This window comes from Chiroxiphia lanceolata, chromosome Z (genome assembly GCF_009829145.1).
Source record: "Chiroxiphia lanceolata isolate bChiLan1 chromosome Z, bChiLan1.pri, whole genome shotgun sequence".
In the NCBI taxonomy this organism is placed as follows: Eukaryota; Metazoa; Chordata; class Aves; order Passeriformes; family Pipridae; genus Chiroxiphia; species Chiroxiphia lanceolata.
This window is the reverse complement of record NC_045671.1, coordinates 46,105,061-46,118,256: the sequence shown is the minus strand read 5'-3', so window position 1 is coordinate 46,118,256 and position 13,196 is coordinate 46,105,061. Positions and strand designations below refer to the sequence as shown.

General features: G+C 39.9%; 1 protein-coding gene across 6 annotated transcripts in view; it reads right to left on the bottom strand.

Annotated features, from left to right (window-relative positions):
- Window positions 1-4,531: 4,531 nt before the first annotated feature.
- PJA2 (praja ring finger ubiquitin ligase 2) overlaps window positions 4,532-13,196 on the bottom strand; it is a 28,275-nt gene continuing 19,610 nt past the window's right edge. For all 6 annotated transcript variants that reach the window (XM_032675714.1, XM_032675711.1, XM_032675710.1 and 3 more), the window contains 5 exons: window positions 11,836-12,006; window positions 10,144-10,249; window positions 6,262-6,364; window positions 5,844-5,959; window positions 4,532-4,679 (listed from right to left, as the gene is read on the bottom strand). In XM_032675714.1, coding sequence (XP_032531605.1) covers window positions 4,605-4,679; window positions 5,844-5,959; window positions 6,262-6,364; window positions 10,144-10,249; window positions 11,836-12,006 — 571 coding nt within the window. In that variant the 3' untranslated portion in view covers window positions 4,532-4,604. The remainder of the gene's footprint in view (window positions 4,680-5,843; window positions 5,960-6,261; window positions 6,365-10,143; window positions 10,250-11,835; window positions 12,007-13,196) is intronic.

Below are 13,196 nucleotides of genomic sequence, written 5' to 3'. Positions count from 1 at the left end.
TTTACTTAAATGGCGATATACTTATTTCTACAAAATCTAATGAATTTTCTACTAGCAAGGAAGCAAGCCATTACTTGTTATACAACACTGAAAATCTGAAATGTAGTCTTTCTCAAAACTGGTTTCGTGATTACCCTGCTACCTCACTCATAGGCAAAAAGAGGCAGCTCACCTGCTCTGCTTATTTTGATGTCAGACAGAGTAATGTTGGAACAACCTCCTCACCATCCCTCTATGGAAGAGCATGGCTGGAGAAGGTATGAAGGCAATCCACCCTTCTGAAAGCCCTTGCTATTCCCACCTCCAACAACACAGAAAAAGTCTGGAGCTCTTCCCTGGCCATTCACCTCCACCTGCCTCCCAGATTTATATCTAAAGCCTTTGCCTCTCTTTTTCCTGTTTCTGGGAGCTGACTATCAAAAGGAAGGAAAGCAGTCAGTGCTGACAGAAATGAATGGAACAGACTGTGCCCCCTGCAATGCCACAGTATCAGCAAAGGAAAGGCCTCATGCTGGTCTCAGAGCAAAACTGGAAGCTGGTGAAAGAGGTTTGTAGAAGGGGGTAGGAGGACACCTGTAAAAGACACCTCTCCAAGAAAAAAGGGAAGTAAGTGATGGTGGACAGACAAGTTAGGGGCTGTATTTCAGAGGTAAACTGCAGAAAACCTGTATAGATTTAAAAAAAAAAGGGGTGGTTTTGAATTGGATTCTTGAAAGCCTGAGGAGTTACTTCAAGGTGATCTGTTTCTATCCTTAGTCCAAGCAGTGAGATGGGTTGCAGGGTTCTGCAGGTCAGATTACAGAGTTACAAGGACAACAAAAGGGAATTAAAAGGAATGTAAAGACAAGGAGGCCAGAAGACTTCAACTCTGTTGGACAGTGCACTCAAACAGAAATGTGCTGGCAGTGGGAATAGAAGCATCCAGAGGGACCTTGACAGGCCTGAGAAGGGGACTCTGTGAACCTCATGAATTTCAACAAGTGCAAGTGGGTTGGGGCAATCCCAAACATAAATACAGGTTGGGAGGTGAATGGATTGAGAGCAGCTCTGAGAAGGACTTTTGGGTATGTTAGACTGAAGTGTTGGTAATGTCTTAAACATGGTCAACATCACAGAAAGACTTTTTGTCAAACTACAAGTAAGCAATTGCCTGCTGCAACTACCAAAGCACCACCCTCCCCCAATGCCTCCTGACTGGAATTTGGACTGTGACTGGGGGCTTGAGATAAGACTGTTGTCTAACCATCTCAAGTCCGAGGAGAAGCTAACAAGGCTCAGGAAAGAAGAACGTATCTTTGTTAAGAATCAGCCCTAGGTGGGCTCAGGGGTTGGTAGAGGAGAAGGGTTTTGGGTGTGTCATGGTGACTCTCCAAACTAAAAGAGTAAACCTCCTTGCTCTGGGAATACCATGTACAGATGTTGAGTGAGATTTGTGTGAGAGGCAGCTGAGAAGGGTCATAAAACGTCAAAGACCCCCACAGTGCCCCCCCCCAGCTCACTCCTGAGGTCTTCTACCACCAAAGGATTGCACACGATCCAAGTGAGGCAACAAATTCAGAGCCTGTTGCAAGAGACTGAAAAGCTTCACCCCCCCACCTCCCGGGGAGGTGCCTGGCATCTCCTAAACATATATTATCCACTGGACTCCATATTTTGTGGGACCCTCCTCACCAAGAAAACCAGAATAACTGGATCAGTGGGATGCTGCTGCATTACACAGTGTGGTGATACGTTTCCTATTGTAATTTCTGTCTCTTTCTTTCTTCCCTCGCTCCTTTTCCTATTTCTTTCTCTCTCTTTCTCTGTCTCACATTTACCATTAAATAAAACCCATACTACTGACTTTGGCATCTGGTCTCATTTGCATCTTTATTTGGGCAGAGGCATTTCTAATAATTTTAATAACCGGATCATAACCAGGTGTTGGGTGATGAAAAGCCTGACGTGACCCAGCAATGGGTGGGGATTCTGCCTCTGTGCTCCACTCTGATGGTGCACTCCCACCCCACCTTGAGTGCTGTGAACAGCTCTGGAGCCCTCAGCATAACAAAGTCATGGACATGCTCAAGCAGGCCCTGAGGAGGGCCACAAAATGATCAGAGGGCGTTGAAGAACCTTCCCTACGAGGACAGGCTGAGAGAGCTGGGGTTTTTCAGCCTGGAGAAGGCTCCAAGTAGCTCTTAGAGTAGCTTTCCAATATCTAATGAGTGGCTACAGGATAGATGAGGAGAGACTTTTTATAGGGGACTCAAGTGATAACAGGAGACATAATGGTTTTAAACCAAGAGTAGGTTTAGATTAGATATTAGGAAGACATTCTTTACTGTGAGGGTGATGACACACTGGAACAAGCTGGCCAGAGATGCTGCAGCTGCCTCAAGTGTTCAAGGCCAGGCTGGATGGGGCTTTGAAGAATTTGGGCTCAAGGAAAGTGAGCTGCAGGTGATTTATAAGGTCCCTTTCAACCCAAACACTCCAATTCACACTCTTTTCACAGCTTATATGGTTTGTAGAGAATTATTGTTTTAAAGAATAATTGCATTTTGCAGCTTTACAATATTAAAAAAAAAAAGTTTCTTTTTCTCAGGTGTTCAATTAAGCACAGAATAAGGAAGCAAGGAGGAAAAACAGAAGTTCTCTGCATTGTATAACAAGGATGGTTGTCTGCAAAGCTGTAGAAGGACTGTGATAAGGCAGATTATCCAAAACCCTTTGACTCATAGAGGAAGGAGTCCTTTTCACACTACATCAACTGCTTTTGCTTTGGCTATTTAGGAAAAAACTGTTACCTCTATGTCTAATAGCCAAAATAAGTAATTTATCCTTTCAAAACCTGCAGGAATTTGAATGCTACATGCACAATGTACTAGTGCATGCATAGACAACAAAAACCTTGTACAGAAACAAGCTTATTTTTCACATATGCTTATTCCTTCTTTCAGTGATCAATGGCTCAATGTTCCGATGGAGATAGGTGTCAAGAGGTGTCCCTAAGGGATCCGTACCGGGACAAGTGGCATTTCATATCTTCATTAATGACACAGACGAAGGGATCAAGTACCCCCTCAGCGAATTTACAGATGACACCAAGCTGAGTGGTGCAGTGGGGCCAGCCAGAGGGACCTGGACAAGATCAGGAAATGAGCCTCTGGAAATCTGAGGTTTAACATGACCACGTGCAAGTAGCTGCACTTGGGTCTAGGCAACCTCCGGTACCAACACAGGCTGGGTGATGAACAGACCAAGAGCAGCCCTGTTGAGAAGGACTTGGGGGAGCTGGTGGGTGAGAGGCTGGACATGAGCCATCAACGTGTACTCACAGCCCAGAAGGCCAAACATATCCTGGGCTGCATCCAAAGCAGTGTGGGCAGCAAGTGAGGGAGGGTTTCTGCCCCTCTGTTCTGCTCTGGTGAGACCCACCTGCTGTGCTGCATCCAGCTCTGGGGTCCCAGCACAGGAAGGATGGGGACCTGCTGGAGCAAGTGCTGAGTAGAACTATGAAGATGATTAGACAGATGAAGCACCTCTCTTCTGAGGAAAGGCTGAGAGAATTGGGATTGTTCAGCCTGGAGAAGAAAAGGCTGAACATTTGGGGTGACTCGATTTGGCCTTCCAGTACCTGAAGGGAGCCCACAAGAAAGATGGAGAGAGACTATTTACAACAGCACGAAGTGACAGGACAGGGGGGAATTGCTTCAAACTGAAAGTGAGCAGGTTTAGGTTAGATGGTAGGAGGAAGTTCTTTGCTGTGAGGGTGGTGAGGCACTGGAAGAGTAATGGATCTTGATTGTGGACTCTCCGCTAGAGGTTTCCCAGAGAAGAATGCAGTTGCCTGGTCCCCCTTTGGCAGGAGGAGAGAGCGACCAAGTTTCCTCTAGGTGTCCCAAGGCGAAAAGACCTTTATTTCGAAACTCCCACGGTTTATATGGGCTCGGGGGAGGGCAAGAAGAAGGGACCTGATTGGGTCAAGGTCCAGAGGGAAGGGAATGGCTTGAGGGCTCTACTGACCAGTAGGGATACAGGAGGATCATGTTCCAGTAACAGAACCAGGGACTGGGGAGAGGCAGGTGAGGTAGCCTATCCTGTTTGTGCAGAGGTGGAGTCTGCGATCGGGGAGGGGAGCAAACATGGCTCCGAATGGGGGGGCCGCGTGGGTCAGGGAAATTACACAGCTCAGGGAGAACCCGTACAATAGAAAATGCAAGTAGTTGTTGTTTTTCTGCTTCGCTCAATCCCGGGAAGCTGCCACTGTAATGGACCCGTTTCTAAAGCTGTTCTTTCCAGGCTTCGTAATCCTGGTGTTCGCCTACAGAAGAGGTTGCCTATAGAAGCTGTGGACACCCCATCCCTGAACGCCAAAGTGAATGGAGCTCAGAGCAACCTGGTCAACTGAAAGGTGTCCCTGTCCATGGCAAGGGGGCTGGAACAGCATGATCTTCGAGGTGCCTTCCCACTCAAGCTGTTCTGTGATTCTATGTTAATATTTTATACAGAATTGTTTTCACATTATAATTAAACAGGCAAAATTTGCACTTGGTGGCAGATTTTATTTCAGACCCTAGACTGAAAGTCCTGTGAGCAGAAGATACTGAATCATCAATCAGTTAACGATAAGTGTCATCCGCTGCTTCAGGAAGCACAGGAGCAAGCACATGACGACAAACTGGGCATGTTCCCGACTATAAAAAGAGAAAAAAATACCAGGTCATTTGCACAGTTTGCATTCAATTTCACTGAAAAGCTAAAGTTATTATTTATAAAGTATTTACTGTCTTCACATCAGCACTGTCTTAAACTCAAATTTGACTGGATAGGTACCTGAGCCAAGAGAGATAAATTCAGAAGAAAGACTTGTTTTGCTTTTACCCCAGTTACACAGAAAATGGATTGGAATTTCTCCAAATTCTCCTGCAAGGCATTGATTTTACATGTGGTATTTTTTTCTTCTGAAGTAAGGATTAAAAATAAGTCCTAGTTTTCAGAAAGAGCAGTTTACTATGACAGCAGAAAAAAGGTAAGACACGTAAAACAAGCAAAATTAAGATGGTAATCAAATCAACATTATCAAGGAAAAAAAATTATAAACACACCAACTAAACCTACCAACCCTCCACACTAGAGGTGCTTTGATAGGACCTCCCTAGTGCAATCAATTAACCTTTCTCTTATGCTCTTGAGAAAATGATGTGGTATGCTGTAGACTGAGAACTAGCAAGTCCAGACTCACACTGCACATAAAGGAGAGTCCAAGTCCAAGGAAAAAAAACATACCAATTCATTAATTACAGTTCTTTTAGTCTAGCTTCAATATGACACAAGCATTTTTAAAACATTTGGAAGGAAACTGATTACAGGTTATGAAAATGAAATGATACAACATGGAATTACTAAACATAATTTTAAAAAATTAATCTATAAGCATTTCAGTATTTCTTCTGTCAGCCCTACATCATAAATGGGCCTGACATTGTGGCAAGACAGAGAATTGCTCTTCTCAGAGAATATCAAACCATCATCTTTACTTCGAGGTAAGAATACAGTAAAAAAAGGTTTTCTTGTACCAAAACAACTCAACCACGTCTTTCATTCTTACTAAAAGAAAAACATTTTTCTCACAAAAATATCCCCTCTATTCAAGAAATTGCCCTTCAGGTAAGTACAGATATAAATTTCTCTCCTCACTTGCACCAGAATTTGCTTCCATAATGCATAAATGTAACAGCCAGTTGTTTCTTGGTATTTCATCCCAATCCCACCATCATTTCCAAAAAGTTAAAAGTTGCTCCTCCCCAGAAGAAAACACAAAACCCCTACAATCCCCCCCCCAATACTTTAGTACTTACTCTCTGCAACCAAGGAGTTACACAAGATTTGTGAAACAAATGATGACAGGGTAGCTCTGCCACATATTCACCTCTCACATATTCACTGCAACAGATCGTACAACTCTCATCTTGACCTAAACACATGATGAAGAAAAAGCATTATTATCTTGATTTGTATCTAAGATTAGCTTAGATTAAAATTCATATATTATCAACAGTATCACTAATGGGTACAAAATACAAATCACACTATCACTAGATAAAGATTAGTTTTCCAAACTGATTAAAATTATACTCAGTCTGATTCAAGGTTCAAAAGCTTTTAAAACAGCACTGGCAGTAAGCATATTTAAGTATTGTGATATTACAGAAAGGTGTTCTTACAAACTTTGTGGAAACTACTTTTTCCATAATTTTTCCAAATCATTGTAGTCACCTGTGATGAGAACCACTGGCAGACAATCTATGGTTTCCTTAGTAGCTGGTGGACGAGTCTGTTCAACATCAAAGGCAAGAGACTCCAACTGTGCCAGAGCAGCCTGAAAGGGGTGAGCAGAGACCAAGTTGTCTTACAAATGTAACATTTCATATAAAAACAAACAAGCAGGAAAAGAAATCCAATTCTAATAGTATTACTTTCTTAAATGGAAGTTATGTCTGTCAAATTAGCCACTACATCATTTCTGTTTTTGTAAAGAATGAGAGGAAACTGAAAGTCAAAACAGTAATGCCTTTTGTTAATTTTATGAAGTCACAGAAACAGTAGCAAGTTGAAAATGTAATACGTTTTGCCAATATAAAACTGCCCCTGCATTTTGCTTTCTGAAAATAAATGCCCCATTAATGTGTTTCCTGGTTTTAACTGTTGAATTACTCAGGCACAAACAAAAATATTAAGTACTTTGGCTACACTACCAATTTAAGCTTCCAGAAATAAAAACCCAGCATCCATATATATAGATTTTTCTCATCTTAAGATAGACAATGCTCTGAAGTAACTTTGGTTTGAATTTAAATTTTTCACCATACAAAATCTTTAAGACTCCAAGGCTACAGCAAGTATATTTGATGTCTACATCATATATTCAACCCTGTAAGACACTGAAAGGATATCCAGTAGGAAAAAAAAGATAAAATTAGAGAACTCAGAACATTTGGTTTTATTTGCTGAGAAATGTACTAGATATACCTGTCTGAAGAGCAAACATACTGAAACTGAAGAACCAAGAACACAGAAGCACTGGGTTCCTATGCTGAATGAAGCAGTCATACCCCTCAGGTACAACTACTTACTGTTCTAATCAGCCTGAAAATTATTCATTCTAATGGCCACAAAACTCTCTTAGTAAGAACTATAAGATCTAGAAATCTGACAATATAAAGGAAATCCTGGGACAGTTATCCCTACTGCAGTATGCAAGTCCCTCTGCAAAACAGGTACACTGCTCCAATATAACAGCTTAAAAACATTCAATTCTGCTACAGCAGACAATACTATGTTAGTAACGTTAAGATGATTTTAGTTTTTGTAATTCTTTTTGCTGCAACTGCAATGATCTGAGAATAAGCTGTAGGTAAAAATACTATGCTTAATTAGATTAACTAACACAGGTGGAAAAATTAGATAGGATCCCAGGCAGACAGAGAGAGGCATTATTACTGATGTGTCAAACCTCTCTGTCTACATCCAGTATTAGTATTCTCCAACAGAAAACACTGTATTGCTTGCTTTTGAAACCTATACAAAAGAAACATCATAGACACAAAGCCTCACAATGACTGATGCTTAAAACCACATCTTCAAAAACAAAGCACAGCAAAGCATTTTTTTTACAACTTTTAAAGGATACAAAGTTATCTTCAAAACACATTTATGTCCTTCCTCTTATTATTTGTGTGACCATTTACTTCTCTACGTACCATTAACAAAATACTGGACATTGTTCTGTTAAAAACAAAGAGTGCTACAGTCTACAGGGGTTTGAGCTTCTCACATCTGTGAACCGGCACAGGAAATACTCATAAAGTCGCTGATGTTGCAGAGACAACCAATCTGTTCTATACTGCTAATGAAGTAAATCAGACACTCCCAGCTACACAATTTCTTTAAAAGAAATGGAATAAAAAACTCCACACATATGTTATTAAATTTTAGGAACCCAGAGTCTTACAGAACAAATATCTAATGCATTCATTACTTCTCCCCTCCAAATGTCACAACTAATTGAGGCAGATCTGCCCCGCTCTTTCCCCTACAGTGAGGATACATTTAAATTTTGCCCCACTCTTTCCCCTAGAGTGAGGATACATTTAAATTTTGGATGCTTTGTGTCATATCCCTTTCAAGTGTTTCATAGCTACAGTAAATTACACTGCTCATGTTTTCTGAACAATTTCTAGTAACCATCTTCATACTGCTCTATATTCTGCTTGAGATTTGAAGGGAATATTCAGGATTCTTACTCAAAACCTGCGTTGTCCATTTGGTCACAATCAATACAGCTGTTCCTTTTACTACTCAGTTACCATTTCTTTTTGCTAATTCCAAATATGCCAGACTTCTATAACCACCATAAAGTTTTAGACCCTTAAATGCTAATTTCAAGCACAAATCATCATCTTTCCCCTCTTGTCCAATAATCACAGTGACCTGTACCACAGGTACCACAGAATAACTATCTTTGTAGTCATCTGTCAGTGTTCAGTGACACTCTGTTCCCAGTGACACAAGCAAAATGACAGCAGGTTCTCAGCCAGCCATGCACAGAACCACCAAGGATTACACTTACAGATCAGTCTAACAAGACTGCACAGTTTTATTCTGACAGAGTAATGAGGGTGATGTTACACAAGAATGAGAAAGAAAAACTCAGTCACAATAAACTCAGTCTCCTCTTCAAGTGTTAACATATAGATTAAAAAAATTAAAAAAGATGGCATTAAGTTTCCCCTGTCTACACAGATCCTCTTGCTTTGGTGCAAAGGAGGTCAACTGTTGCTGTAGTTTTGGGGTTTTTTGATGTAGTGAGAACCAGCAGCTATGAAGGAGACAAGAATTTTCTCTATACAACTTCAAAATACTGCTTAAACAATAAGGATATCAAGACATCTTCTCCCCATTAACAAGCTGTTCTGAAATGTCTCCAGGTGAGTAATGCTAACAAGATCCTGCACAGCTAGAGAAGAACCTATGGTGCTGGATCATAAATGATGATGACCTCCCATACACTCTGGGGGATGCACAATACCTGGAAACTGCATGCCTGCCAGCTTCAGGGAACAGCCCTTCCACCCCCGTGGAAAGTACCATGAAGTTTATTCACAAAATAGTTGATTTTGCACATATCCATGGAAAAAGCAAAAAACCATTATCTATGATTTTTCCACTGTCTGCCAGCTGTAGAAAGCATTTCAAAGTGCCCTTGGTATTTTGTCTGCAGGCACACATTGACATACAGCCTGCCCTGTTCAAAGCTTTACAATAGGTGCTAGTAGTCAAACTGCCCCTTGCTGCCCTAAACTTATCTCAACCACAAAACATTCAATTCACCACTTAACTCTTATTTTGACAAATACCCTGCAAGGGAGATTTCTGGCAGTTGCACTGCACCAAACTGGATTTCAGGTAGCTCTATATTCACTCTCACATTGACCAACATCAGGTAACACAGAAAAGACAAAGATTATAACCATGCTGGCTCTTGATAATAAATGCTCTAGTCTGTCCAAAATTAGACAGATCAAATGGGATTAGAACACGGTAAAAGGCTTTTTTTTTTTCTTTTGGGTGGTTTGTTTTTCTGATTGGGGTTTTTTGTTTGTTTGTTACTCTGGGGTTTTCTTTATTTAAAACACGTGGAGTCAAGATGGTCAAACACAGAAAAGTCTTTTACTGATATACAAAAATATGATATATCCAAATGTACTCTTGCAAATAAAAAAAGCTAGGACAACTCACAAGTATGTATCAAAGCATAAGCCTTCCTTTGCTATGTATAGAATTTGGTAAAATTTATTGAAGTAAATTAAATGCCCTATGTTTATACTGGTAGAAATAAGTAACTTTTTTCCTTTAAGAGGAAATAAATACATATTCTAAAAGGAGTGGGCACTGATCAACGACTTCCTGTAGAACATAATTTAAAAGAACTTCCAACATTTATTTGTAGATTTGTAGACCTGAAAGCTCAAGCTAACACAGGAAAGCAATTTTTTCCCTTGATTCTCCTGGATTTCAGATTATGTAGAAACAGGATTCAATAATAAACATTTATGTCACAACATCACTAGTATAAAACCACAGAAAATATTCTAATACCTCCACAGCTTCTAAGCGTCCCTCTAGTGCCACAAATGTGAGAAGCTGAGGGTCCATGTAAGGAATGTTTAGAGTAAGTCCTAGGACTTCAAACTCATCAAGTGTTCTGAAAAACATGGGTTAGGAAACACGGTCTTAATTTCAAAGTAAACAATAGCAACATGAGGGCCGGGTACATCAATTTACTGCACATCACCTGTTAATTACCTGCCAGATACCCAGTCAGCTGATCTCTCACTCCCCTACCTCAACTGGACATGCATGTAAATAAGATTAAAAGCTCATGGGTCAAGATATACACAGGCTGATCAGTCATAAAACAGCACTGCAAGCAAAACAGACTCATCTTAGGAAAAACCTTAATTTAATTGAAAGGTTGAAACAGATGATCTTTTTATGTTCATTTCAACTTAGGCCGCTCTACAATTCTATGAATTTATTGCCAAAAGATTTTGACGGTGAGAAGCAAAGACAAAAACTAGAACACCTTCCCCTTAGCCCTCTTTTTATTTCCAAGCTCAACTTGGCTCCTTCATTCTTGACTCCTCTATGTTCCCCTACCCTGAGCAGGGCAGAGAGACAGGGAATGGGGGTTGTGGTCAGTGCACGGTGGTTGCTCTCTCTAATTACTTCTCCCTCATACTGTTTTCCCTGCTCCAGTGTTGGGTGTGTGGCAGCTCCTTTGAGTTCTGTTTTCAAGAATCAGAAATCAAACCTTGAAACAAGCAAAATCACGTGCGGATCTGCACATGTTCAACCAAAAAACCTTAACAGACCATTAACATCTTCCTTCCTGTTTTTAGTAATTAGGAAGCTTACCAAGGCTAACCTCCAACATTTAAAAGTCAGCTTCTCCTCCTATCATAGTATTCCTTTGCTGGCTTACTGCCTGACATTGCAAGAACATATGTCTTACTTCCAATTTGGACTCTCATGCATTAGTTAGTCCCCATTGTGCCTTTCCACAATGTAACTTCTCAAGGAGAAAATACCAGCGTTTTTGGTATGTCTGGACTGTAGTTTATATTTTAATAAGCAGAAGAGAGCAAGTGTTAATTTTCTTACTGGAAAGTACTCTGTCTAGCTCACTCTTACTTTAAAACAAACACTTTCTAGGATTAGACTGTGAACGTGCCTCAAATCACTTTACTGCTGGTATTTGCAGCATTTTTGTAATAAATATTCTGCAATATTCTTCAGCAATCTAACGACAAAATTGACTGAAGCATTCAAAATTATGATAATATTAGGTAACTGCATGGCATTTCAAAGAAATAAAATAGGCTTATAATGTCTAACCTACATCAGTTTCAAAGGAGGAAAAGACCAATTATAAAACAGGGCTGATTGAATGCTGATTACATTTATGTTGCTCTACTTTTGTTATACTTCCACTTGAAAATTAATTATACTTACTATCTTGACAATTAATTGAAAACGTATAACCATCCCCTGAATATTTAGGGCACCAGAATTTTCTCAAATCACAGACTGATTTAGCAAATCTACATCCTTTTTCTCTCATTAGAAGACACCTAACACTTGAAGTACTTTAAACCTTAAAACTGAGATTATAAGCCTTTGAAGCAACTGCATACTGATAGCCATGAGTACTTCTGACATCTTACATAAAAAGCCAAATAGCAACTACAAAACCTCTGAAATTATGGCAGATAACTGTTAAATGCATACCTCCACTCCACATCCAGGTCTTCACTCACACTGGAGTCATCTTCAAAGCTGTTATTTCCATTGAACAGGAAGAATGCAGGATGCATGAAATCATTAACTGGATCATTTTCCTCATCACTGCTACTTTCTACTTCTTCTCGGTACGGTAACCAAAGAATCTCACCTTCCTCCCTTTCAAATAAATAAATGAAAAAGTAAAACTAAAAAGCTAAGAGAATTTACAAACATATGTGAACAACAATAGCTAAACATATTACAAAGACTAAAGAATCTGTTTCCCAGACAGCAGAGTCCCAGATTAAAAATTTAGGGTTTGCCATAAAAGTTCAAGAAACTCTCAGTGGTATCAGCTCCAGAGTCAGAATCTAGTAACACCCATGGTTCTACAGCAAAGCTATTTGTCTAATGCTCAAGGCCAGCAGTACAGCCCTGCCAGGGCTAGTAAATTTGGTACTAAATATTTTCTTATTTATCAAAAAGAAAGACTGTCTTGACATCTTAGAACAGTCTTCATGGCAAAGCTTGGCCTGAATACAACGCAAAGAGGTACTACTTGCAAGAGAAGTAGTACCTGCATATGGTACTACACAAGGTATTTCCTATCTGCATAAGGAGAAAGTATCATCTCATTCCTGGATATTCTAGAGGAGCACAAGTCACCTGGATGTTTATTTACAGCCACAGGGCTGTGAGTCCCATTTTCCTTGTAAATGCGCAAATAAACAGGAATCACATTAAAACTGTGTACATTTGCAGGCTGTTCACATCAAAGAAAGCTAAAGATTACACAGTTGCACTGTTGTTATTCTGAAAGAGATGGTATCTGTAAAGTTTTCATAAAGTCACAGTAATTCTCCAAACCTCAAGGGATACCAATACTAAAAAAGACAGCAAAGTGAACTGCTTGGCAACAGGTGCTGGTAAGAGTGGAAGAAGCTGAAACACCACTTAGGTGTGGCTTTTTTGCTTTGTAAAGACACAAGCTAAAGTCAATATTAGATGCTTAAGCTAAAAAAACAAAACCAAACACTTTCCTTGGCTCCATATAGCTACAAATTTTGACTTACAGTTACAATTTATAAAGCACTGAATGACCGGAAAAATAAATAAGTTGTATGAACTACAGTAAGCAAGTAATTCAAGTTTGCTTGAATCATTGATAGGGCTGCAGAAAACAAGGAGTAGCAGTGGAATAGGAGAAGTAATAAAGCGAAGAGTTAAACAAGTGCTTTTCAAGGAGTGTCAGAAGATTTTTATGTAACATTTAACAATTAATTTTCCTAATCTGGCTTTCTAAAGTCACTACATCAAATTTATTAAAACATACAGACACTACATGCCAATGCCCTCATTATTTCTCT